Source organism: Pseudomassariella vexata (assembly GCF_002105095.1).
Source record: "Pseudomassariella vexata strain CBS 129021 chromosome Unknown BCR38scaffold_4, whole genome shotgun sequence".
NCBI lineage: Eukaryota > Fungi > Ascomycota > Sordariomycetes > Amphisphaeriales > Pseudomassariaceae > Pseudomassariella > Pseudomassariella vexata.
The window spans coordinates 101,739-127,039 of record NW_024467959.1 but is presented as its reverse complement, the minus strand read 5'-3'; the positions used below and the strand labels follow the sequence as shown (position 1 = coordinate 127,039).

At 50.8% G+C, this 25,301-nt stretch overlaps 8 protein-coding genes across 8 annotated transcripts; 3 read left to right on the top strand and 5 right to left on the bottom strand.

Annotated features, from left to right (window-relative positions):
• Window positions 1-74: 74 nt before the first annotated feature.
• On the top strand, window positions 75-1,651 carry BCR38DRAFT_522030 (uncharacterized protein; the record flags this gene model as incomplete). Its single annotated transcript, XM_040865215.1, has 2 exons — window positions 75-231; window positions 281-1,651. 2 exons carry the CDS (start codon window positions 75-77, stop codon window positions 1,291-1,293), a joined length of 1,170 nt encoding a protein of 389 aa, XP_040717623.1. The 3' UTR covers window positions 1,294-1,651.
• Window positions 1,652-1,752: 101 nt separating this feature from the next.
• BCR38DRAFT_522029 (uncharacterized protein) lies at window positions 1,753-2,288 on the bottom strand (the record flags this gene model as incomplete). Its single annotated transcript, XM_040865214.1, has 1 exon — window positions 1,753-2,288. Exon 1 carries the CDS (start codon window positions 2,059-2,061, stop codon window positions 1,753-1,755), a length of 309 nt encoding a protein of 102 aa, XP_040717622.1. The 5' UTR covers window positions 2,062-2,288.
• A 5,579-nt stretch (window positions 2,289-7,867) lies between these two features.
• BCR38DRAFT_323403 (uncharacterized protein) lies at window positions 7,868-10,297 on the top strand (the record flags this gene model as incomplete). Its single annotated transcript, XM_040854784.1, has 1 exon — window positions 7,868-10,297. A coding segment is annotated over one exon (2,430 nt), but the record flags the coding sequence as incomplete, so codon positions are not given.
• A 910-nt stretch (window positions 10,298-11,207) lies between these two features.
• On the bottom strand, window positions 11,208-12,662 carry BCR38DRAFT_149086 (uncharacterized protein). Its single transcript, XM_040853701.1, has 2 exons — window positions 12,028-12,662; window positions 11,208-11,803 (listed from the first exon to the last, which is right to left on the bottom strand). Exons 1-2 carry the CDS (start codon window positions 12,252-12,254, stop codon window positions 11,413-11,415), a joined length of 618 nt encoding a protein of 205 aa, XP_040717620.1. The 5' UTR covers window positions 12,255-12,662; the 3' UTR covers window positions 11,208-11,412.
• A 341-nt stretch (window positions 12,663-13,003) lies between these two features.
• On the top strand, window positions 13,004-13,740 carry BCR38DRAFT_482624 (uncharacterized protein; the record flags this gene model as incomplete). The annotated part of the gene is made up of 2 exons (XM_040863527.1): window positions 13,004-13,057; window positions 13,186-13,740. The coding sequence occupies 2 exons, from the start codon at window positions 13,004-13,006 to the stop codon at window positions 13,738-13,740; spliced, it is 609 nt and encodes a 202-aa protein (XP_040717619.1).
• A 3,735-nt stretch (window positions 13,741-17,475) lies between these two features.
• On the bottom strand, window positions 17,476-17,884 carry BCR38DRAFT_149029 (uncharacterized protein). Its single transcript, XM_040853700.1, has 2 exons — window positions 17,866-17,884; window positions 17,476-17,800 (listed from the first exon to the last, which is right to left on the bottom strand). The coding sequence occupies exon 2, from the start codon at window positions 17,699-17,701 to the stop codon at window positions 17,525-17,527; it is 177 nt and encodes a 58-aa protein (XP_040717618.1). The 5' UTR covers window positions 17,702-17,800; window positions 17,866-17,884; the 3' UTR covers window positions 17,476-17,524.
• Window positions 17,885-18,505: 621 nt separating this feature from the next.
• Window positions 18,506-20,130, bottom strand: BCR38DRAFT_482623 (uncharacterized protein; the record flags this gene model as incomplete). The annotated part of the gene is made up of 3 exons (XM_040863526.1): window positions 18,506-18,589; window positions 18,649-18,817; window positions 20,045-20,130. 3 exons carry the CDS (start codon window positions 20,128-20,130, stop codon window positions 18,506-18,508), a joined length of 339 nt encoding a protein of 112 aa, XP_040717617.1.
• A 287-nt stretch (window positions 20,131-20,417) lies between these two features.
• BCR38DRAFT_455888 (putative diphthamide synthesis protein-domain-containing protein) lies at window positions 20,418-22,223 on the bottom strand (the record flags this gene model as incomplete). The annotated part of the gene is made up of 2 exons (XM_040861848.1): window positions 20,418-21,807; window positions 21,952-22,223. The coding sequence occupies 2 exons, from the start codon at window positions 22,221-22,223 to the stop codon at window positions 20,418-20,420; spliced, it is 1,662 nt and encodes a 553-aa protein (XP_040717616.1).
• Between the last annotated feature and the right edge of the window lie 3,078 nt (window positions 22,224-25,301).

The following is a 25,301-nucleotide window of genomic DNA, read 5'->3' as shown; positions in this document are numbered from 1 at the left end:
TCGTCGATGCAAAATATTGCTGCTTCTTCCTCATCGTAGCCGGAGACGCATTAGGATCTTCATCCATCACCGACATGGAGACCGTCAAGAAGGTTCCAGACATCGACTGCAACACCCGGGCATCCAACAGCAGAACCGACCCAGGGAGTGACGTCAAGAACGCGGACAGAGTTTACAATATCGGCGGCAGAACGCTAAGAGGGACCGACGTCAAGACCATCGCCGATTATGGTAAGTGCCCTTGCTGTCAGCATTACCAGTTATTGACATACCATCATAGATCAAGCTCTCAGAAAGGGTTTCCCCAAGGGGGGACTGCGCAAGAATCAGCCTGGTCGATTCATGTCACTCCCGACTGAGCTACGTCGGATGATCTACTGCCAGCTTGCCCTCGATATGTACAGACACTACATACCCGGCAAACCGAGAGATGAAGACGGCGTGCGCAATTGGAGCGACTTCCATTATGACAACAGCCGTACGATTGTATGGCGCCACGACGATACACCCTGGGAACTTTATGCAGATGACGACGAGCAAGATTATGCAACGTTCAAATACGATCGTAACCCTTGGATTAGCAACCTTCCCGCTATCATGAGAACCTGCAAAGAAGTATATAAGGAAGCCAAACCCGAATTCTTCCAGTTTTGCTTCATGATGTTCGAGGGTAAAGGATACTTGGAAGACTGGGACACAAAAATCGATATTATCTCGCCCGGAAGATTCCGCCCGGAGCACATTCGCGACTTGCATATCGAGTGGCTGCAAACCATCTGCCCACCCATCCGAGAATTCCTCGAGTACGTCTTCAGAGCGGCCAAGAACCTTCAGCTTCTACACTTCGACACGACCGGGGGCAATATCAGCGAGAGATCGAGCCGGAAGCTTGCCGAAATCCTGGGCCCCCTTCTTCTCTCAAGCAAGAAGCTTCGGGTGGTCAGATTCACGGGCCAGGATCACGTGTGGTGGGCAAACACAATGCGGGAGAAGCTCAAGGGATGTGGTACGGTTGTAAAGAGCCTGTGCGACAAGGCCTGCGACCCCGGCTACCAGGGCTTCCAGTCAACGGCACACGATGATATCAATAACCCAGTCAGCAGCAGGGACTGGAAAGTGAACGAGGACTATTTCGGATGGTACCATACGCTAGAGAACAATGGGTGGAATGTCTACACCCAAGATGACGGCGACCAAAACCAAAATGACCAAGAACAACTCGTCAACGGCCAAGACAAAGATGAAGACGACCATGAAGAAGAAGGCGAAGATAACAACGGCGAGAAAATTTGATCTACAGATCAGTAGATTCTGGTGGGTTTGTGAGGAGTACATCAAAGCTACAGGGAAATCACTTGCAAGTAGGGGCTTATAAATGGGCGAAGCAGGTGATGGCAAAGGAACCAGAGGAACGAGCTTGTGAAGACTACATCGACCATACGATGAAATCACTTGCAATTAGAGGATCATGAAGGGTTGAACTAGCTCATGGTAAGGAACTCAAGAAGAGTTTCTGAGGACTACATCAACGCTACAGGGAAATCATTTGCTACTAGGGGATCATCAAGGACCGAAGCAGGTCATATCAAAGGGACTCGAGGGATTTATCACTAATTGCCCTAACGGGTTGTATTATTCTATTCAAAACTCCATAAATTGATTGTTTTATTTTCTTTTGCAGACTATGACTGGGCCAGACAGCCAAACCAGATCCGTCGATACCTACTTTTACGTCTGCTCCTTACTATCCTCTTATTCCACTTCCTCCCTCTCCTCTCCGTATTCCTCAATCAACTCATACATCCTCTCATCCAATTTGCCCTCATAAAATCGATCCAGCACCTTCCCAAAAACATTGTCCTCATCCAGATCAGAGTACCGGAAAAGCGTCATCGATGACTGAAATTTGCAGTAATCCGGATCCCCCAGCATCTTCATCGCGCTCTTAGCTGGATTGTCCAATACCGCCTGTGCCGTCTCCCGGATCCGCTTGCCCAGGATCGGGTGCTCCAGATACGCCACTGCCTCCTCGACGGTGCTGATGGCGTACCTTTGGGCCATGACACTCCTGCCAAGTCCAGCGTATTGTGGGAGGACGAATCAACTCCAGTGCGTCTTCTTGAGCCCCCGTTTGAGCTCCTTGAGGGCTTGGGCGTAAGTGCCGTTTTAGTTATGGGCAGTGACAAATCTTTGGAGGTCGTACTGGTCTTCGGAGGAGGAAGAATCGGGGGATGAACCGCCCTTTTTGCTGCTCTTGGCAGCTATGACGTCGCTGGAGGATGAATGCTTGGTGGACATTCTCTTTTTAACTTGGGTTGGGAGTGAAGTTGGCCTATGGTGGAAGGATCTGTATTGCAATTAGTAATACTGACGGGATGCAAAATTGGCTGGAAGTAGACGAATGCTGGCTGCCTGTCTAATACGAGTCGTGCCATATGGATTTGATCGATATTTATAGGTCCTGAGCTTTTCCCCTGCATGTGTAATCATCTGCTTTATCCCATACATAGACAATGGCTTCATGCAAGGGAACTTGAGAAAATGATGAGTAATAGATGAAATAACGCTTGCTGGAGTATATTAAACTTAATATCGCCTTGATGATGGCAACACAAAGTTCCCATGTTAACCCAGACGGTGTAGCAAATCACGTGGCTAGGTCTTCAGCGTACTTTCCCAGTTCAGTACAATAATAAGTTCGTTGTGAAAGGTACTATTAGACACAGGAATAGCCCAAATATTACAGCCCAAGTTGAATATTGCAATCACTTAATGGCAGGAGAATCTGGTGGTATTCCAGAGTCAGGCTCATTGCAACTACCCTCCCGTAACTTGATCTGTGGGAACAAAACTATTTTCAACTTCCATCTTTAATGCTTAGAAAACTTTCTATTGAGACATGAGCATCACATAACGCACCATATCACATTTTCAAGGTAGCTAAGTCTTTATCCACCAAAGCTTTTAAGCTGATAAACCGGCCAGATATATCTAACAATCGAGATAGAGCCCCCATGGTGGACATTCGCAAACCTAAGTTTTGTCAGCCAGTGTTTTCGTCATCTATACATGACATCAATGCCAGCCTATAGAGTATTCGAGTGTTGTGTTGATTGTGAGTCCACCACGTCCATGGGTCCTGGGAACTGAAGTCTGAAGAAACGGAACATTGGACTTTCTATTCAATACAGAGGTATATTAACTCCGAAAACAAGGATTATCGCTTTTGTTTATCATGTTTTCTAAAGCGGAGCATGGAAATCCAAGTAGAGCTTCATACTATTGCTCCCGGGTCGTGTATGTCTAGGAGTTAACGTCGTTCTATCCAGTATGTGGAAGTATGCGGTGTGCTCTTCATCAAAAGAGACGGGGTATTGCAGTTCCAATGTCGAATACTAAACGTCTTGTACAATCGAACTTAACCCACACCATACAACAGCTCTTTATCATAGTCCAGCATGACGGGGGAAACAGCTGTTCAAAGCAAGATGAGCCAATGCCAACATTATGGGTGAGAGGCTTGGTGTCGACATTGGTGCATTTTAGTTACGGTCTGATTATAGCTAGGTGTTGAATTTTGAATGCTTCAGCGTGTAGGTGGTGCGTTTCTACCTGCTTGCGCTCGGCCTCGAAGGCCAGAATGACGCAACTCTCGGCCGTGCCCATCTTTGCATCAAGTTCCAGCATGTTTGGCCGTTTGGATCGCAATGTTCCATTTCTAAGACGTCAAAGGTTGATATGCTGCCCGAGTCGGCCAGTATTTCGCTGTTACAGTGTCTATCTGCTTGTGGAGCCAACCAGCAAAAGAGGCCATGTCGGCAAACCTGAAGCTATGACAGGGAGTTGGACCATAAAGGGATTGATAAGACAAAACCGGCATGCGTGGAGCTCTGCATATGTCTGGCGGCCTGGAACAGGAGGTTTGTGAGCACCCAGGGATCAGAGAATAAGACTCGCGGTCTTAACGGTGCTCTTTGATCCCTTGTTATCCACATCGTGACTAGCAAATAACAATTCGTCATATATGGGGGCCATGCGGTGGGAAGGTACGGCCAAGTACAGGGCTACAAAACCCCGCCCCAAAACCAGAAGTAACCATCATAGAGAAAGAAAAAGAAACATCCCTTTTTGGCCTTCATATAAATCTCCATGTGCTTGTTTGCTTGCGGCACAGCGAATCCATATTCATGACCCCACTCTATGAGTATCGCCTCCAGCTACTGGTAGTCCCATGTTAAGCCTTCCTGACAGCCTGAAATGACAATGCTGTGTCCCCTTCATGATCCTGGCAACACCACATGAGCGGCTGAGCCGCCGGCGATCATCGCCGGATATAGGATAGTTGCAGCGACAGAGGCACAGTCAAGAAGGTCTGTGTCTCCAACCCTGATAGTAACCGACTTTGGTTGGTTGAAAAGGTCCAGAACTATCCGGTGCCATCCCATCTATGTGCCGCTAAGATCAAATTTATGAGCCCATGCTGCCATGCTGATAACGGTTGAAGCAAACAAACCTACCCGAGCCCAGAAAAAGTCACAAATGCGACCAGGAGTTCAGCCAATGGGGCCAATCGGCATCAAATCCGCCAATGTTCGCCAGTGTGATGATAAGATGAGAACCTAGGCAGGGAGTTGAAACGGTGATAGGAGAAAACGATACGAAGTTCCAATGTTTAATCATTAGCTTAGCGCGCCAGCTTGCGAGCCAGGCAATGGACAAATCCCCGTGTTCCTTTTGTTTCGTTTCGTGAAACATCTAGGGATGCTTCGGACATTTTACGAGAGGGCTGGATGTGACGGTGCGTGCCCATGGGTCTAGCGCCCTGCCATCGTGGAAGCGGGCCCTTAAGAGGCGTGCTACTGGCGTCAAATACGACAACCTGCAACGATTTACCAAATTCCCCTAGGTCTGACAACAGGATGTTGACTCAAACGACATACTCAACTTGAGCAGGATTGATTCCGGCATTTACAGCAAAATTTATGTAGTACACATGTAGGCCTGGGGTAATAATGGAGCATGTGGCCCGCTGCTCCCGCTCGTTTTTGAGGCTTTCTCCATTGGAAAGAATGATCTTCAACAGGTACCTTGTCGGCTGTTGGTCACTTCCAAGTTTAGGAACTACGCTTTTACCAAATTTTGCTTGCCTTTAGTTGAAACGTTTCCGATTTGCCGAATCCTACCATACTATAGCACCTAACTAAAACGTAGCTGTGTCTAGGGCAGAGATGGGGGCCCTCGAGACTAACCCCACGGTTTTCTCGCTGCGTTCCCTACCAATTACCCCTCATGAATTCAACACCCCCAGCTATCCACCCATTGCGTCGGGTCAAGCACCCACAAGATGTTGGTCACCGACGACACTGTTTAGTCCATTCGCACATCCACAGGGATAGACACCCTGACGTTCGGCTTAGGCTGATTCCATGCTTTGGCAAGTTCCCACGCAGCATTAATGGTGTATTACGTGGGTACTGTGTGGGGGAGCAGCCAAGTCCCAACCTTAACGAGCAGACTAATTAGGAGTGAGTACCTGGGCAGGGTGTGGAGGCACGTAGGACAAGCCATCCATTGGCGCGAATTGACTTTCTGGCATATTACACACATTTCGGGTAGGTATTTCACCTCTGACTTGTGCTTCATCCTGACAGGTCGCACTCACAGACTGAAGACGTGGACAAGGAGTCTGAAAAGCCAATCCTATTGTTGCCAGGTTGTAGTACTACCTGTCACCTACCAAATGCGACGGTTCTGCAATGAAAGGTGACTACAAGGTGTTGCACTGGTATCCCGTCTAACGAACCATCGTTGTCACCCAACCCGGCCAAACTTTGCAGGACAACAAGCTACGCGATTCCTCCATCAGTCGCTGATGATAGACCACGCCGCATCTCTCCCGGTCCGCAGAGTCCGGAGCACGCACGTTGATAACCGCGATATTGACAATGCATGATCTAATATCATTGATTACTACTGTATCTTGATTAATCGCTCTACTGAAGCAGGCAGGTGCTTGGTTGCCTCGAAGCCTTTCTGGTTGGGTGGCTTGGTGGGCTACAAGGATGGATGCAGTAGCTGCGAAATGGGGGGATCGAGCCACCGCCGCGCCGGGTCTATCGGCGAACTGGAATTCTTGCTCCGTCCTCGTGTGCTTTTCCATCATGGCTTTCAACAGCCTCCGACCTTCAACGTGGCTTTTGATCTTCATCACTAGCCAAAACATCATCATCATCATCATCATCATCGTCGTCGGCTTGCACACTGCAAAGTTGAGATTACTACGAGTCCATTGTCGTGACCATCAACTCATTGATGACAAAATACGATGGTCATTTAATCGATGAACGAGTTCTACGACAAGAGAGTTCTCACAACCAGGGACCCATGCAGGATCTAATTGGGCAGGAGCATAGTATCTGATTAATATTGACCTTGCGCGGCTATGCTTCTCGGCTTGGACACCGGGGAAGTACCCATAGATTGCTCTGCGGTCTATTTGGCCCGTTTCTTGGAACTCGACTCCACGGTTGAGCTGAGCTCGAAACCAAAGGAGACACGGTCAGTTCAAAGTTCAACGTCGTCCATGCAGTATTACCGAGCCAGATGAGCTACTAAGCTAGACTCTTGGTACTTTAAATGATTACGGGCATTTCTCCGCTTCGGTTCGGTTCAGTCGACGTATGACCAATTTTTTGACAGTAAGCACCAGTGGAAGCGAGCAAATGGTATCTCGGCCGTGGAGCTACAAACTTCTCATCAATTACATCAAGTCTTGTCGTTATCTGGGTGCATTTAGGATCCCGGTCAACTACAACATGTCTCACCAGACGTTTCCTGATCTAGATTCGATGCTTCTTCATCCCTGTCCAATAGCACAACCGTACCTGACTTTGCGCGACCCGTTCAAGTCACTCTCGTACAAATTTCCAGGCTTCCCATCCACTCGTTGGCTTTTACAGGAGTACAGTGGATGGTTAAGTTCATTGTCACCGAGCCTACAAAGCGTTAAGCACGACCGGCTGCTGTGATTGATCAACTTTCGAGGTTCCTGTGGTGCCATCGCATACCAGAAAGCTTTCTACAAGTTGCAAAAGAAAGTCTGCAGACCAGCGACGACAACATAAAAAAGCAAAGCACCCCCAACGACGCGCCACGAGCATCATCGGCTCCATACGACAAGTGACACCATTGACAGCCACGCGCCAAACTCTCGGCCAGAACCGTCCGTGGGGAACATAGCTACTTTGATTTTCGAGGAGCGTCTGTCATCGCTGTTGCTTATGTTCTCGGACTCGGCCAAGTAAACGCAACTTCGTCGATCGAATATTTGGATGCTCTTTTGCTTCACTCTCAACGCGAACGGGACTCGAGTTCGGGACTGCTTCAGTTAAACACCTTACGCCGGCCTCTCGATAGCTCACGCAGCCACCAAACCGCCCGGTTTTACTTCTTGACGACGATCACACTCAGAACGATCGACACGACTGCACACAACCCAATCCGGAACCCTCAGGTTTGCGCAGAATTTCCAAGCTCTGGCTTTGTCAATCTACGTCTTCAATAGCCAAGTATACCTCGTTTCCATCTTGAATATTTGCTACTGGCGCAACAGTCTGCCGTCCGGTCACTTGCAGATTCTGGCTTCATTTACAACTTGAAGAAGATCGCAATCTCACATATCGATATATCGTTGCGCCCACTTTTGCTATCACTGCTATCGTTTTAGCCCAACTACATGCACTGCACTCTATCGGGTCTTAAGAAGTTCGGGGACCATCATTTTGGGGTAACCCGCACGACTCATAGCAACAAGTTAATCAGGAAGTCACAACTGTCTGGGTGGAATATCAATTTTTGCTAGCCTGCCATGTCGGGCAGAAGCGCATATGTGCGGAAGAAGATTACAGAAACACAGGCGGGAGAGAAAGGCTCAGTATTAACAAGAGGTCGAGCAAAATCACCAGAAAGCTTACGAAGCTCCGACCGCGATGATCTTGCTACCAGCGAGTACCCGTTGCCGCCAGGCACTGGCTACGGGACGACCAACGCGCGCTTTCTCAAGTTCTCAGAGCCGATTCGAGACACGGAGCTGACCAACTTCAGTAATCACAGCAGTGGCAGTCAGAGTGGCGATAGTGCAGCAGGGCGACGAGAGGCTGGCACGGCGCATCAGAATGCGCCGATGCCGGAATTTGCCTATGCGCGAGCCAGAAAACCCGTTATCAAGACGGAGGACGTGTCCGGAATTGAGCGATCAGGCTTCCGGAGCGCACTCGACAAGAGGAGCGAAGAGGTCAGGAAAGGCATTTCAAAAGCTTTCACTTTTGGGAAGAAGAACAAGCAAGGCGGTACTGCTTCATTGGGCCACCTGGATCTGAGGCCACAATCAGATGCCACTATACGAGCTTACCACGACCCAGATCAATCCGATTATGTCGAGTCGCCTTCGGTGCCCGTCCCAAATCTGCCCCACGCCCTCATATGGGATCTGCAAATGCACGGGGCGGCCTTGTCACCACCACCATCTGCCAAACTACCGCCAATTCCTCCGCCCAGCAGCATGCCCCCCATCAAGCGATGGATTGGTGCCGGGAGGCCAGTGCAACGATGGAATAAGTTACGGAAGGACCCTGAGTTGTGGGATCCCAACGGAGATGTGTTAGTGTTCTTTGGTCAAAAAGGTCAATCGCCGAGGCCGAATCCGTCGTTCCGGCTCTCCTCGCACATCATCGAGGCAACTGAATCCAGATTTCTCATCACCCTGCTAAGAGAAGGCTCAACCGAGGAAGACATACATATGCCACCGTCCCCGGTTGGCGCACCACCCATGCTACCCCGTCATGGTAGCCAAATGCACGCTGGGTACGGCCACGGTCGTGGTGGCCAGCCCACGCCGCCCATATCAGAAGACACCAGCCTCGGTGAAGCAGACGGACAGATATCCTATGAAATGTACTTCCCCACTCCGTCAAACATGACTAAAACCAACGCAACTCTCCACCACGTCGCGACGCGCAACGTCTTCGCGCTCCTTTACCACGCCTCGCTTGTCGGCCTATCACTGTGCCAAGCCCTTTCTGATCTCCACGCCCGGCTTCAAATATATATGCCATCTGATAACGACAACGTCGGGACCATTTTGAACTACCTCTCCGCTCGCGGTATTGACGATCCCCAAAACGACGTTGAGACGGCGGTTTCGCTGCTGGCGTGGTCAGAATCCCCCGAGGTGCGGTGGGAAGAAGGCTGGCGGGAAGCTTTTCTCCATTGCGCTGGCATGTACGATAGAGTCGATCAATGCGCCGACTTCAAAAGCATCACGCCCATCACACGCGCGCTACTTGAGCGAGCCTGTCTTGAGACGCAGCTTCGCGTGCAGGCGGCCGAGGAACGACTGGCGACCTTTGGGTACGGGGATATTTGGCCCTCATCAGGCCCTATCGCAACCGGCCCCGCCCGTGCTGCAGCAGATCGATTGCAGCAGTTCCTCACTGCTTATTACACCAAAATTTATAGCAGTTGGCCCCCACCGGAGTGTGGAGCGAGGACGACAGACGGGGAAGATATGTGGCTCACCAGAACCGTGGCCCAACGACTACAGAAGGACTTTGGTGCATTGTATGATTACCTTGTGAATCGGGACATAATATGGGATGAGTCGGAGACGCGAAGCAGCAGGAAGTGGATGATGGTCTCGGAGAGCGGCAATCGAGCCTTCGACCCGGACACGGCCGACCTGCCCCTCACCGACATGCTCATTGAGTTTGACAACCGCATGCGCTTCCCACACATCCCGCACCCGTATCCGCTCGTCCCCGATTCCATCCCACCAGTCACTGCACCTGGCGCGGGCCGCGACAAGTCCAAAAAGGGAGATAAGGACAAAGACAAGGAGAAGAACAAGGCCAACGACGACCGGATCCTCGAGCGCCGTGTCCAATTGGCCTACACCGAAGCAACCAACATCTACGTCCTCGGCTCCGAATTTACGCATTCCGACCTCATCGAAAACTTCGTCAAGTTCGAGAAATCAGACCAAATCGGCGCTGTCGACCCCTCGGCCGCCCGACGCGGCCGCTGGGTTCTCATCTACGGCATCCTGCAGACCCTCGCCAGCGTCTCAGTCGACTCCCCCAACGTCAGGTACAAGGACAGCGTCGCTTACCACTTATCTCCCCGCCTCAAGGGCACCAAAACGCCCCCTTGGAAAGGCGTCTCGAGCCGCGCCGTCGAAGCCGCGCACGAGCTTTCGTACTGCTGGATTGCACCCCGCTTGTGGAACAGCAACGCCGACGGCGCCGAGAGCGATGCATCCGTTAACTCTGGCCACGCGAGCCCCGTACTCAAGATGATACGCGCGCAGGCGCAGAAGTTCCCCCGCCCCCCGCAGACTATTACCAACCGCTCGAGCAATAACGCAGGCTGGCACACCCCCGCCACACGGAGTATTCGGTCTAATGACACCGGCGTGCCACCTACGATGTGGGGCGGCTCCTCAGCCGTAAGCACCGTATCCGACGACGCCTCATCTAGCATCCGCACGCCCACTTCATCGCAGTACCGCGCCCGCAGCCGCGACGGAACGGCGCTAAAAAGCGTGCGCAGCCAATCTACGATTGGAACGACCGTGGGGAAGGCTGGCGAGGAAGAGGGCGAGAGGGGTGGGTGGCCGGTACGGAGTCAGAGTATACGCGGTGCTGGGGTTTCGAGGGTGCCGCCGCCGTTGACTAATCATGCTAGTTTTACGGGACACGGGGGGTTCTTGAATTTCGATCAGAGTCCTGAAATGGAAAGGGGGCGGGAAATGGGAATGGGGAATAATGGGAGGTCAATTTTGAGCGGTGGGGGATCGTCGGATGGGTTGGGGCCTGTTATTAGAGATTTTGATGAGCTGTCTGTTGTTGATGATCATGAGCCTTGAAAGGGCAAAAGGAAAAGAAAAAAAAAGAAAAAAAAGGGACGATGAGATAAGATGATAATGTATAAAGGATGGAAAAGTCTACGGATGTTTACTCTATGTTTACTGGCCTGATGATGGTTTGGTGGTAGGATACTATTATGCTTCGTGATTCACGTGTACTTTAGACATTGCTTTCCCATTTGGATACCAGGTTAGGGAGGAAGTACCCCTATCAACGGAGTTCCTTTGTCTACAAGGGTATCCGTTCGGGTGTAAACCACCGCATGTCTATCATACTTCCTCAAACTACTCAATTCTTGTGAATACCCATTGGCCATAGTGTGCCAAAATTGGGACGACCCCTTCCTGGCCTTGTCGCAGATAATCATCTTCAACTAGCTCGCGCCCGACGGGCGAAGCCAGCCAGCTAGCTAGCCAGGGGAAGACCATGAATAAGAGTGGGACCATCAAGTAGAAGAATAGAGTGGTGCCCAATCGGGTAGTTTTCATTGTCACTTGGTTGGATAGATTTTAAACTGGATGCTGGAGTGGTATAGCCCATGGAAACCCCGGAGAAGCTGGGTTTGAAAACGAATGACACGGTGCTTGAGTATAGAGCTGTGCTGCTCGTGCCAGATACGAGAGATTATCCATTGACACCCAGCGTCCGGTTGTACACCCAAGATGCTTCGAGGTCTCGGTCGAATGTGAACTTGATTGCCTGTACTGCCGTATTGATGTACGACATGATTCATGATGATCCTGGTCGGATGGTAGACCGATGGCCCCCTGAGTAGCGACTCTATGTGCTCAGCGACCGCTGAAGCTGAACGAGGATATTGAATTTTAGACAGGCCAGAACAATGGATGATCATTGGTTGGGATTCAAGCATGCGACCGATCCTAGGTTCTAAGTTAGTTGAAGAACTCCTGTCCTGCTAGCAAGCCGACAGCCCAACGCCAAAGTCAATTCAACTAAGTGTGAAGATGCTTCTCCCATCTGAATTGGCCGTCAACTGCTCGCCACGCGCAAGTAGTCAAGCTGAGTCAACAGCAGCTGCCGTGGTGCACAACTGGTGTCGCTTGCACATGAGTTTGAGCACAAATGGGGGGTCATAGTGACTGACAGGCACATATACTGTTCCATATTTCGAAAATCTCTGCCAGCCAGTGTTTGAATCAAGCCAGCTCGCAAGTTGAGGTTCCGAAGGGCCGGAAGCTCAGGCACGATGACGCATGGACCACTTGCATCTCTCTCGGCCGCCGCCCGGTCAACCAGCCACTCAGAATTGCGAAACACTCCAACCCCCGCCATTTTCGACTTCATCGCCAGTTGAGCAGCTGCCCGCAACATGAAGCACTTGCACCAACTGTTCAGCACGAAAGCTCTGCCTCTTCGAGCCTTTCAAGCTTTACTCCCCTGTAACCGCCACATCACGTACTGTTCCACACCTCCGTCCGTTCAGGTTTCGCTCAGCAGAAACACCACAAGCAGTGCCCAAGATTCAGGAAATCCCAGTCGCAACTCGTCCCGCATCTCCGAACATTCGAACATCCAATCGCCACAGGGGACCCCTGGTCGCGAACCCCAGCTTCCGCATATCGATCCAGCCAAAACTGGGAAGAGTTCTCAGCGCTGATCGGCGACGTCATCTAGCGCACTCAGTCAACCTAGTCGAGGCCCAGTCAAATCAGTCCAGTTTGTCGCAGCACCAGCCATCGTCTTTCCCATCTCCAGCTGACCTCGCTTGCGGTGAGTTGTGGCGAGACCAATTATCGAGTATCTTTCGTCTTTAAAACTGGGCATCATCCCTGTCTGCAGGGCAAGGCGTTCGTCGAAGGCTGTTCCAGAGTTTGCTTAAATTTGGACGACAGCGCACGACAAGGCACGAAGGGTCTTGAACTTCGAACTTCTCCAATCCCGCTCCGAGATCCTTCTATAACGTAAGGCACATATTGCCGCGCCCAACCCCCGCCTCGAAAACTCGGTCAGCTTTTGAATAAGATTCCACCCTCCGCCAGTTTCTGCAAAGTCCAACTTCGTACACAGACGCGCAATTGAATCTCAGGAAATCGCACAAGCTCATCACCAATACCGCCATTATGCTGTTTGCCGTCTTCTTCGCCTTTTGGCGATTTATGCAGATCCTCACTCTGGTAAGCTTAGTGCCCAGCCCTACGAGAGTAGCCGCACCGCGACTGCCACTTGCGCTGCCACTTGTGGCGGTGCCCAGTTCCTCCTCAGCCCTGTGCGACGATGGACTAACAATTAATTACCTTGACAGATTCCGACAATGGGAATGCTTGCATACTTCGTCCACGGCTACGTGCAAGTCAATGCTCTTACGCCGAATTACATCCTCGTGCTCTTCATCGTCTCAGTGCTTGCGCTCGCATGGGCCATCTTCACCCTGTTCAGCTACCACCGCTCCTCAACCAACGCCCTCTTCGTCTCCGTCATCGACCTTGGTTTCGTCGGCGCCTTTATCGCCGCCGTGTGGTACTTGCGTTTCATCGCGAAGGCTGATTGCACACATATACAACGGGGCGACACGTACGATGCCAGCTTCGGCATCTTCGGTTCGGCCTCTATTAATGGCCTCGATGTCTCGACCGACAAGACTTGCGCCATGCTCAAGGCCTGCTTCGCCTTCGGTATCATGAACTGCATATTCTTCTTTTTCACCGCCGTTCTGGCTTGGTTCCATGGCGACCGCACTGCAACCAGCGATCGAAAATCGTATGTTCACGAGACGCACTACCACCGCCACGGCCACCGACACAGCCGGAGCCCCCACAGCCGACGCAGTTCGCACTCGCACCGTCGTGTCTACGTATAAGGCGGTTTGTAGAGTTTTAATGCGGAGGGATGTGCCGCATAGGCATGTTAATAGAAGATCGGTAAACCCCATCAGGTGAAGAGATGCCTCTGCGAAGGAGGGTCGGAGCCATTCCACAAGTGTCAATACCGACCGAGTATTTATGCCGGAAGTTGGAAAGGAAATGGGTAGGAGTTGGACTTCTCGATCAAAGCGTCACGATTACGACCTTTTACGACTTCGATGTAATTTTTTGACAGTCTGCCATGGCTGTTTTCGTTTCACACCAATATTGTTGACTATACTGCTCTTTGTTGGAGCCAGATCTGGCAATGGGTCTGGCTGAGCCAGGTACTGCTTCCAAGCAGGGTCGTGTATCTATAGATAGCTGCTTCCGCTTCTTTGTAGAAAGTGACAGCTCACATATTCATTGGACGCAACTGCTGCTGAGTCTCTGTACACGTGAAATTATAATGGCATATGAAACATCGTGCTTCCATCGGACGTTCTTTCTGAAAGTATCCAAATGTTGTGTTGAGAGTTTCAAACCAGATAATCCACAACTCCCTCTCCAAGGTATCTCGAACAGCACAGAGTCTAGTATCCTACAGCTCGACGATGAGGTGGCACGTCCTGCGTTAAGGCTGCAACCATTACATGAGTTCGCAAAGCAGAGGGGCTCAATACCCACTTACATACACCGCCACGGCACACCGCCTTCATAACCAGAGAGAACGGCCCTTGACTTTCTTGGCAAGACTCAGATGTGCCGGAGTGGGCTAATTTGTTGTATCCACTATGGTAGACACAATAAGGTAGGGCACATATAGTATGTTTGCTTGGGTCGGGCCTGAGATATCACCCTTAGCAGAAGAAATCAAACAAGGAGTAGTACTAAACTCGATCGACCCCTAAGTACGTCTCTGCGGTGGAATAGAACGCGAAGTCGGAATTCCTTCAGTTATATCGTGTACAAATATGAATTTCACGGATTTTACAATGTCATGTTTTCAAATAAGATCTCTTCCGAATGTGTAAAGAATTGAGGAGATATAGACCTATGCTGTAACTTCATATCCATGACGCCATCCTGTAGCTTGACCTGGGCATCGGCATGAGGATGTTCGAGGATGCATGCACTGCAAGAAGGAGCGCTCCTGCATCATTCGTGTGGACGAGACCTCGCATCAGGCTTCGTGTGGCAGTACAAAGGCTGTCTGACATGAGCAAATCATGTCTTCTGGATTTTCTCGCTGATACTCTTCACCCTCTCGCGTGTAATCAACACCTCGTGGTAGATGCGGATCAGACGTAAGATTTTGCACTTTAAATCTAGCCATACCTTCGATAACTTCGAATCGCAACAGATGCCTTAAACCTCCAACCATTTCATCGGGCGAATCGCATTACCGTCATTAGGCTGTTAAGCCCTATAGCTGTCAAATTATTTTATAAGTTGTTAACTGTCAGCAATAGTTGGTATTGAGTACTGCACTTGCTTAGGGATTTACAGCTGTCCAAATTGCGCCTGAGATACCACTGAAAGTAGGGTAAACTGGGCATCTATCTCGAGGACCGCAACGACCAGCCTGCAGGTACAGCCGGAGGATACGTCCCTCCCATCTCGAAGCGCTTCACGAATATTGTTTAAAATACCGAGGCTCTTCGCAGCAATGCCTTCGAGCCGTGCTATGGCCGCAATGGCCCTGATAGCGGTGGTTTATGGCCAGATATCATCAATGGAAGAAGACGTCAGTCGTTTGATAATGTTTTATTCTACTTAGAGTAGTATAGTAAGTTCGTACAGAAGTTTAGGCGTTCTACTTATATTATAAACTAGAGGCAGGTGGTAGTGCAGGTTGCAATGGATATGAAACTTATAGCCTACTAATTTGTTAGCAGCTGTTGGAATGCAAGTACTAGGGGCTGTATTGGTACTATGAAAGGTGCGTGAGGGACCAATCCCAAGTTGTTTGTCATGATAATAAAATAGTTTACACTGGGCATGATCTGAAAACACCGCGAGAGAGGAGGCCTATGGGGGCACATGGCGGTCGGTTTCGGTGGGCGAAAAATCACAATCAAACATGCCTAAGCAGATTGCTAGCCACATTTTCAGGAACCATATCAAAGACAGCGCGTGCCCCCAGACAGACCGGCTGTGTGCTGGGTGCAGCACTTGGGCCAATTGCCCATATATAGCCCTTCCGTAGCTGCTGCAGCCTTTGGGACTTAGTCCCATCATCATAACCAATACAACCCTCTTGCCTGTATTGCCAACAGTAAATCTTGTGATGACCGATGTACATGAATGTATCATGTAGGAAACTTGACCGGCGATTACTACATACTTCTAACTCGGCAGCTTCACATGAGGATCCACCAGGACATGCATTGAAGTAGGGACAGGGGTCTTTGAAGAGTGTTTTCGGATGAAAATATGCAATAGGTCTGTTTCTGGAAGGATCTGAGGGATTCAAAGGACGCTCTCTTAAGAAGAAGAGGGGCGGAGGTCAACGTCGGAAGAGAAGAAAGACAAGGACGACCAGAGACAGAGGAGTCCTTGGATCTTTCAAGTCGTTCATGATGATTCGTGCCTGTTGAGCTCATTGTTCGTAACTGTTGACCTATTTATATTTGTGGGCAAATCGCAGCCCACCGTTCATTGTTGTTCTTATGACTATCGTTACTTGCCGTAAGCTCTGGCTAATCTACAGTGGCTACACTGGGTGGTCCGTGCGGGGCCGAACACTGCCATTTCTGCCCACAATATTAGTTAAGTCCATTATTCCTGCCTGCTGAGGCCTTGCTGTTGATCTAGTCAAAGCGACAAGGCCACTTGATCTTTCTTGTTAGCCGCCCGGAAAGCAGATCTTGTTGAGGATCTTGTTGTCTGTCTTCTTCATCATCATCGCCTTTTACCTGCGGACATTTCTTCCCCGTCGTCAGTATCCCTGTGTCATACAGCAGGACGCGAAGACTCCCAGGAAGGCGAGGATAACCACAGGGCCGCAGTTGTCAGGGTACGGCTAGGCCGAAGGCAATAGTACAGAGTGATGGGGAGTAACGGGCGTCCCTCCTACGTAGCACCGGGTGGTCACTGGCGGTCTCAGGTAGGGGCGCCCACGATGATTCATTGATCTCTACTCTCTCTATCTTCTTCCCGGGCCTCCGCCCCTTACATAGATAGCTAGAACCCGGCGTCGCGGAGCACTAGTTTCTCCGATTGTTCCGCAAACCAAGACTTCCATATCGTGTCATGACTCGCACGTCCCTACACCAGAGCCCCACCGGCGTCCCACCGGCGCCTATGGCATTCTGTTCTCTGACAGCAGTATTTCATGTTTCCAGGGTTAACAGGCATCTTCGTGGGGAATGGAAGAATTACAGTAATCCACACAGAGTATACCAGCGCGAATATGTTGACATACATGCCGTAGCGTCTCAAGTGCCTCTCACCGAGCTTGAGATCGGGATTTGTAAGACGGGCGACGATGAATGAGGAAATTGCAATGATGTAGCTAATATAGAGGGCCAGATATGACATGCCTGTAATGGAAGATAGGGCCACTTAGGACGTTATGCTGCCGAGGTCGAGGAGGCACAGGTACGAGACGAGGAAAGTGCAGAACATGATAGCACAAATCACGACGCGGTATTTGGGATCCACCTATAATAGTAAGGGCGACAGCGATGTACTGGATTTGGGTCGGGGTTGGATTGGATCTGTGATTAGTAAGGCTTAGACCTACATAGGCGAAATATTTTGGCAATCCTCTATCTTTGGCCCACGACCGTTAAGACTTCACACGGTGTCGATGCTGGCGAAATTGCAAATAAATCCCCACAACCAAATACCGACGCTCATGACGGTATTTCTTCCTATGGAGCCCATGGCATTGTACAGAATGGTTAGCAAAGGACTAATCGAGGCGAGGGAGTCTTCTATGTTGCCCATACGAATGAGCAAGACAAAGACCATGTGATGAAGGCGAGCATCCCGTTCATGAAAACAGACCAAAAGATCGCATGAGGGAGAGCCATCGTTGCCTTTCTCGTTTCCTCACTCATGTGGATGGCGCTATCGAAACCTTCATCGTAAGCATAGAATTCGATAACAAATATGTTATATGGAATGGCACAAACCTGTCTGAGTCCAAACCATCGCCATCATACCGATACCCCAAGGCGCGAAAAAGCCTTGCTAGCCCCGCGCGACTTTGGTGCTGAGCGTCGCATAGTCCGCAGTGTGCCGTGTAATCATCACCGCAAGCACAACGATAATGAAAACAAAATGGCAAAAGTGTAGGCCACCAGCCATCAGCTCAGATCCATGGAATCAATCTGAAGCTATACATGTTGAGCGTCCGCTGGAAGACATAAATGGCTATGATTTTGCCACAGGTGGGCCAACGGCCGGGAACATAGTCGGTATGGTTGAGGGCAATGATGGCTTCAAGCAATATCACCGTGGATTTGGCAACACCTGTTGGAAGGGGGACAAAGCCGAACCTGCAATGGCCTAGTATGAGTGATTGTGAAACAAAGAAAAGACGAGAAAGACGAGGAAGAGAATTAATGACCAGGAAGCCCAAACTTGAACCCAAATAGCCACGCGCTCGCCCGGGCCGGAGCCATATGATACGCCCAATGATATTGAGAGCCGGGATACTTAATGATTATAAATGTTCAAGTACAAGATGGACACTATCATTGCGTTAAACGGTCACCACAATCTCTCGCTATGACTGCTCACCCTCTCCGACTGCTAGCAAATGGATGACTCCTACTCCAATCGTCGCCAGGAATTATCCCAACCTGCCTGTTCGATCGCAAACGCAATCGCCAGCTCCGAGAACCTTGCCATATGCTGTTCACATCTTAGCAACAAATTCTGTCGAAGAGTCATATGGAAAGAACAAGACTTACGTCAATAGAGAAGTAACCCCTCTCATCATCGACATACATGGTATCATTGACCCCATGTACGTAGGGATCTATATCCCCAGGAAAACCGCCCTTAAGCGGATCGCCTTCCGAGGCGAAGGCGGCGGGGTAGTTAAGTTTGGTGTAGGACATGTAGTCGGATCCGGCGTTGCTGTATTTTGGTCAGTTGCTTCATTCATCCAGGAACGAGGGAACTGGAAGGGATACTTATGGCCCAAGTTCAAACACCGCAGTAGGGATAGAGATATACTCAAGGCTCAATTGTTGGACCACTGTTATTTATTATATGCCTGCCTTATCGGAGTACTCGGGCAGATCCAGGTCCGATTGCAGGGGTACAGCTCTTATCAGACCGTCAGCTCCCCGCACTGAATGAAACGTCCCCGGTCCTTGTTCCTTCGCGACGGGTTCTCTATCTGACCCCGGCTTGCCTGCCGGAGGCTTCGTCTTGGTTGGCTATTCTCCCTGGAGAGGACTGTGATATAGGACCCAGAACCAGGCTCAAAAAAACGTCACAAAGTAAGCTTCGGTGGGGTGCGTCCAGATTCCACCCTAATGATACGCCATATACGCCGAATATGACTAGCAATTGGGCAGGCAACCTTACGTTTGGAAGTCTGAAAGATGAGGTCGAAAAGCCGGTCGACGGGAATTGGTATGCTTGAGAGCTAAAAGGATTGCCCCCTAACTACCAAGTTGTGAACCGTGCAAATATTGGCCGCACGCAAAACTACTTCGTCATCCGATAACCATATATAGGTCTCTATGGCTGCTAGGGACGGGTCGGACAGCTTCAAGGCCCAGATAGCATCGATCTTCTCAGGGGGGACTTTGTTGGTAGGTTGAGAACCAACGTAGTATGGTAGTGAACGCAACGCAGTCGCCAATAGGGCGAACCGACGACGCAGCGTATGTATTTACTCCAGCCATTAGGGCACGGTTTGACATACGGGAGTACTAGTAGAGGTACCGGGGGCTTCGAGCCTACGGCGTATTTAATAATAATAATAATAATATATAGGTCTCTGTTCATCAATCAACGCCGAACACTGTCCTTCGACGAGAGGGCCGCAGCCTTGTCTACGAGACCAAAGCCGTCGGTATGATGAATGTCGAATCCTAGCTTTGGTCTCATCCCGCTTTGCTCTCCTATCCAGCAACTCCTTCTATGTGTCTGAACAAGTTGCTCGCCAAATCATGGAGCATTGGGAGCACAGTAAACAAGCATCAATACGGTTGGGACAGCCACCGACACAGACATGCGCAGAGACAATGTGAGGTCCCATCTTGCTACATAGCTAAGTGGTCAAGGGACTTTCTTGAACTTGCTGTTGGTTTCGAATGCTCTGGACGTGGCGGTTGATTGGGTCGATTGAACCTGACGGGCAAGATGCCGTCGCCATCGTACTGAGCCCCAATCAGCGACCACGAGCTCAAAGTAGAGGTCTCTAGATCCTTGGCCATCCTGCAGAATCCACGTCAAGCCGACCGGCGGTTGATCGCCAGTCATGCATAGCCGAGTTCTTTGGTCTGGGATACGTCGAGCTGTACGTGAAGGCCCCCTCAAACTGCAACCTGACGATTAGTGACGCAGATGGCTTTGACCAGGAGCACCCTCTGTAAGGATGGGCTCTCGGCTGAACAAGACGTACGTTAAACACCTGGTCAGGGCCTCGGGCTCCCGTTAGTGGCATCTGGGACGGAAAAGCAATATCGCAGCAAGCATAATATCTTGACTCTTCGTCTCCATTTCATGCCCTGCTTGCATCATCGCCAACGGTGTAACCCCTCGCCACTCCACTTCGCCCCTGCTCGACGATAGTACTTAGCTCATCTTCTTCCTCATCTGCATGGTGGAAGTCACTGCCCAGACCCTGCCACGTCCTTTGGGAGCGGAGGAACTCTGCACCAGGGCTAGCGATACCATTGACCATAGCCAATTCACCTAATTTTCTCTGTACAAGCGCTGAAGAGCCTTGTAGAGATGTCCTTGGTACTTCCCCGTTCAGGGCCGATGCTTTATTGTTAGCTCCGTTGTGAGCGGCAAGTCGCATGGGTCTGCTGTGGCTAACAAGTCTGCCGGTTCGTAGGTCGAATTCTGGTGGTTCGGATTCATCGTCATCAACACCTCCTTCAACATCGTCGGTGTGTTGAGTGGTGTTAAGAATCCCGTTCTGTTCACCCGAATCTTGCTTACTCGCATCCTCCTTCCTCTTTTCAGTTTCAACTCCCTCGATACCACCCCACCACCGACCATCCCATATACGCTCTTCGTCTCCAGCAAGCGCCATGCTCAACTCGAACGGCGTAATAACCGGCTTCCATAGCCCATCCTGCTCGACAAGTCCACTCTCCCAACACCCAACCACAACCCAGCCATCGATCTCGGCAAAGTTGGCCAGTTTCGCAGCATTTAGCTTTCCAACCACGATCGTGTAGCTCTTCTTTCCAGCTGCCGCGATTTGTTCCTTCAACTTCGTGATGGTTGGGAGGTAGTTCTTGACACTGAGCGTATTTACTAGAATGCCAATGATGGAGGCAGTAGCAAGGCGGATGACGAGCGCATAACGGCGGCGGAGGATGCCTGGTGTTGCTGATGGATCTGGTAGTTCGGAGGGCGTGTTGTATGGAGAAGACGGTGTGGGGTAAATGCGTAGAGAGGTGAGGCGCGAGGAGAGTGTGAGTAGAAGGGATCGGGGTGGTGTTGAGATATGGAAAAGATGATGGTCATGCAGATCTGGCCCTGTACATCCTTCTGCTACCACTGTATCTTGTCCCTCTCCTAAGATGATCTTGCGGTTCGGGATGACGCCCGTGGGGTCCCGCACTATCGCCGTCCCAATCACGCCGCTGTACCGCTTCTGTCGTAATATGTTGCATATGGGCTCGACATGTTCTTGGAACATGACGTCGGCCATGACAATGATCTTGTCCTCTTTCTCTGAAAACTCCTTTTCGAAATATTGGACAACCTGGTCGTAGTCTAGTACCTGCCGTGTAAAGATGTGCAGCACTGGTATCCTAGATGTCGGGCTCAAACATGCTCGTCCGTAGTGCACAACAACATCAGCGTCAGCATGCTCGGCCGCGATCTCGTCGACGCAGCACGCGCTATACGAAGTGTCGGCAAGAATGTACAGCCTGGGTGCAGCGTTCGTCTCTTCCTTCTTTTCCTTGTTTCCCTTCTGCGTGTAATCCATCTCCAGCTTATTGCCATTCATCGCAGCGGCTTTGCCCTGATCTTCCTCTTTGGCCGCGTCGGATGACGCACTCAACTCAGTTAACGGGCCCAGCTTCGCAAGCTCTCGATCCAGCGCCCCAACGACCCATGGTGCATCTGCGAGCATTGCGTCTGGAAATTGCAGAGCGACGCGCTTCCATCCCTTTTCGCGGATTTCGGTGGCCGTTCGCGCGATCTCGTACACGTTGAGGAGCTCATTGTCGGTTCTATCAGATCGTTTGGCTTGGGCTGTCTCCGAGTCTGGTACGGTTGGATCTTCGACAAAAATATGGTCAGCCGGCGTCGACAGCACTGGGGGTGCGCTGAGGTTGGCCATCTTTCAGTAGTTTTCGCGTTGAATTTGTCGCCTGGGAGTATTTTCGACGTCGCAACTGTCTTGAGAGCACTGCGGGGGCGGGGTAACTGCACGGAAATTTTTGGAGGGGTGACAGCGCACCAATCGCTGAGTAGGCATTACCTAAATGCAAGTAGGAGCGACTCGCGGTTCAATTCGGGGGTATCAATTGATGATATTAAGACCACATTGTGTCCCTATAAGCACTTTAAGGTACTTCCTGCAATATGTTGCTCTCATATTTCAAGTTGGTATAACACAGGCTTCATTTAATTCCACTCACCAATACGCATTGCTGGCCATGACCATTATTTTCCGTGTTGTGCCAATACCGTCCAATCGCAAACTATACTATCAAATATTCTAGGGTATAATTTCAAAACCAAAGCTTTTCATACCCAGTACTCTCAGTTCTAAAATTAGCGCCTGAAGTGAATTACATTATTATTATTATTAAATACGCCGTAGGCTCGAAGCCCCCGGTACCTCTACTAGTACTCCCGTATGTCAAACCGTGCCCTAATGGCTGGAGTAAATACATACGCTGCGTCGTCGGTTCGCCCTATTGGCGACTGCGTTGCGTTCACTACCATACTACGTTGGTTCTCAACCTACCAACAAAGTCCCCCCTGAGAAGATCGATGCTATCTGGGCCTTGAAGCTGTCCGACCCGTCCCTAGCAGCCATCTTACAATAGTCCCACTAACTACTGGTTCTCCTGTTGCCGTTGCGAGGTCTCTGCGAGAGTATAGTGGCCGTGGTGCGATGGCGGCCCGTAATCGTTCCCTCGGTCCTTCCAACAGCCCGCAAAAGAGGATTACGTGCTCTGCCGTCTCAGGGGCATCGCCACAGCGGCATAGCGGCGAGTACACGCCAAAAGCCCCTGTCTTGAATAAGAAGGCTGCTAGTCCTATTTTTTCCGTCCTGATCTGGCACAGCGTAGACGCCTCCAGTCGCTTCAGGCCGAAATACTTGCCCCCTTTCGGTATCTGCATCGAAGGGCCCTCCGGTTCCTCAGCGATAGCGCGTCGCTGGCGATCGTGATGCTCTGCTCCGGTGAGCCATCTCTTCCTCCAGTGGTCGAGGAGGGCAGCCGGGACCTCCTTTTCCTCACTCATCCACTCGGAGCCCCGGGCCTCCTTCTCCATAGTGTACCCTGCCGGTCGGAGTAGCTGCGACGCCTGCTTCCTCTTCGCCGGCCTATCCTGCCGGAGTATATGTGACGCTTTAGCGCTCGCGCTGCGAAGCAGATTTCTCTTCCCGCTAAGTCGTAGCCGTTCTTCAAACTTAGCAGCCCGGGCACTAAGATAGAGGTCTAGTGGCGGGATTGCTGCTTCTGCTTCCAGGTGGCGAACCGGCGTCGCTTTGTGGGCGCCACAGACTACCCGGAGGCACTCGTTCTGTATCCACATCAGGCTCTTAGCTGGCCCTGCCGGTTCCTCACTTATAGTATGCCACGCAGTCGCCCCGAAGGCGATCGCGCTACGGATAACCACCGTATATAACAGCCTCGCCCGTATAAGATCGCAGCCCCACGACATATTGACTAGCTTTGTCAGGGCTAGCTTTTGAGTTGCCATTTTTGTTTTAACACGCTCAACATGGGCGTGCCACGTCAGTTTGCGGTCGAACCAGACTCCTAGGAACCTGGCTGAGACTACCGGCGACACTGTGGCGTCCCCAAGGCGAATACTTTGCGGCAAGGGCTCTCGGGCCCTAGTAAAGTGCATTAGCTCACTCTTGTCAGGAGCGAACTCCATCCCGTGCCTCACTGCCCACCGCTGACACGTAGCCCATGCGCTCTCCAACCGGCGGCAGGTCGTGTCTGGATCGGTGCCGACGCTTAGCAGGTTCGTGTCGTCCGCGAACCCGACTACTAAAAGTAGTGGATGCTGCTCCGCTAGCTCCTCGTACAGCGTTGAAATGTATAATATAAACAGTATCGGGGATAGCGGTGACCCCTGGGGGACGCCAGCTCGTAGGGGGATTGGCTCTGACTCCTTGCCATCGAACCGGAGGCGTACCGTTCTATCCTCCACGAAGCTGCGTACCCACTCCTGAACCCACTCCGGGTAGCCTTTCCGGGCTAATATGGAAATCAGCCGTCTGTAATTGACCGTATCGAATGCCCCCTTGATTTCTAGCTGTAGCAGCGAGGCGATGCCCCCGCGTCTCCACGCCGTATAGACCACGTCCTCAACTATACGTATTGCCAGTTCGGTGGACCTCCCAGCGCGGTTACCCATTTGGCCGTTTGGTAGTAGGCCGGCCGCCTCAGCTACTTTGGTGATACGCTGGCTCATCGCCGTCTCTATTACCTTCCCTACCGTGCTAAGCAGGGCAATGGGGCGTTTAAAGAGTATAAGACTGGCACGCTAACCACTCTAAGAAACGTATGTTAGCCTTTGATTTTTGATTTCACAGGCTGTGACAATAACATACGCGTCACAGGAATTTGTTCCTTAGGTAGATCGGGTTAGTGAATTACAACTCCCAACATGTGTTGCTCGTGCAGGCTCTCGCGATGGTACTCTTGACTAGTAATCTCGACCTGATAGTCCTAGATCCCTGAAGTTCAACTTCGCTTTCTACCGTTTCGCTCTCCACGTCTTGAAACCCTCTTTTGTTGCTTGTGTTCGTGTAGACTTTACTGGGGACCCGTCGCATACTAGAATCATAACCATCAATGGTTTTGCCGTGGCTAAAGACGCGTAGCAGCGGGGCTAGAAGCGGAAGTATGGGTTCTCTAGATGCATGCCGGAGTCTTCGTGCAGGACATTTGAGGAATGGCAACACGATTTCCTCCGGGTTATCAATGTGGTATCATCAAAGTCGCCTGGGGCCAATAATACATGCGAAATGAAGGCCTAATGTGCTGTAACATTGATTGATTTTTTCCACCTCTCATGCCAGGTTATCCAGCTAAGATCGCGTATGTCAGAACTCACACATAACCGCATATATAGCCCAACTCATCTACTGGATTAGCATTGCCATAACCTTGGTTTACTGCCAGTTTGTCAGTGACCACCTGCCGCTGGCATTGGCTCGTCGCTTCGC

Excerpts from the sequence above, each read along its gene's own strand:
- BCR38DRAFT_149086 (XM_040853701.1), bottom strand. The coding sequence starts at position 12,254 with ATGTTGCGGGCAGCTGCTCAACTGGCGATGAAGTCGAAAATGGCGGGG. Across the intron at positions 11,804-12,027 it reads ATGGAACAGTATATGTGCCT|GATCGGTCGCATGCTTGAAT; the intron begins GTCAGTCACTAT and ends CTTAGAACCTAG.
- BCR38DRAFT_149029 (XM_040853700.1), bottom strand. The coding sequence starts at position 17,701 with ATGGTCTTTGTCTTGCTCATTCGTATGGGCAACATAGAAGACTCCCTC.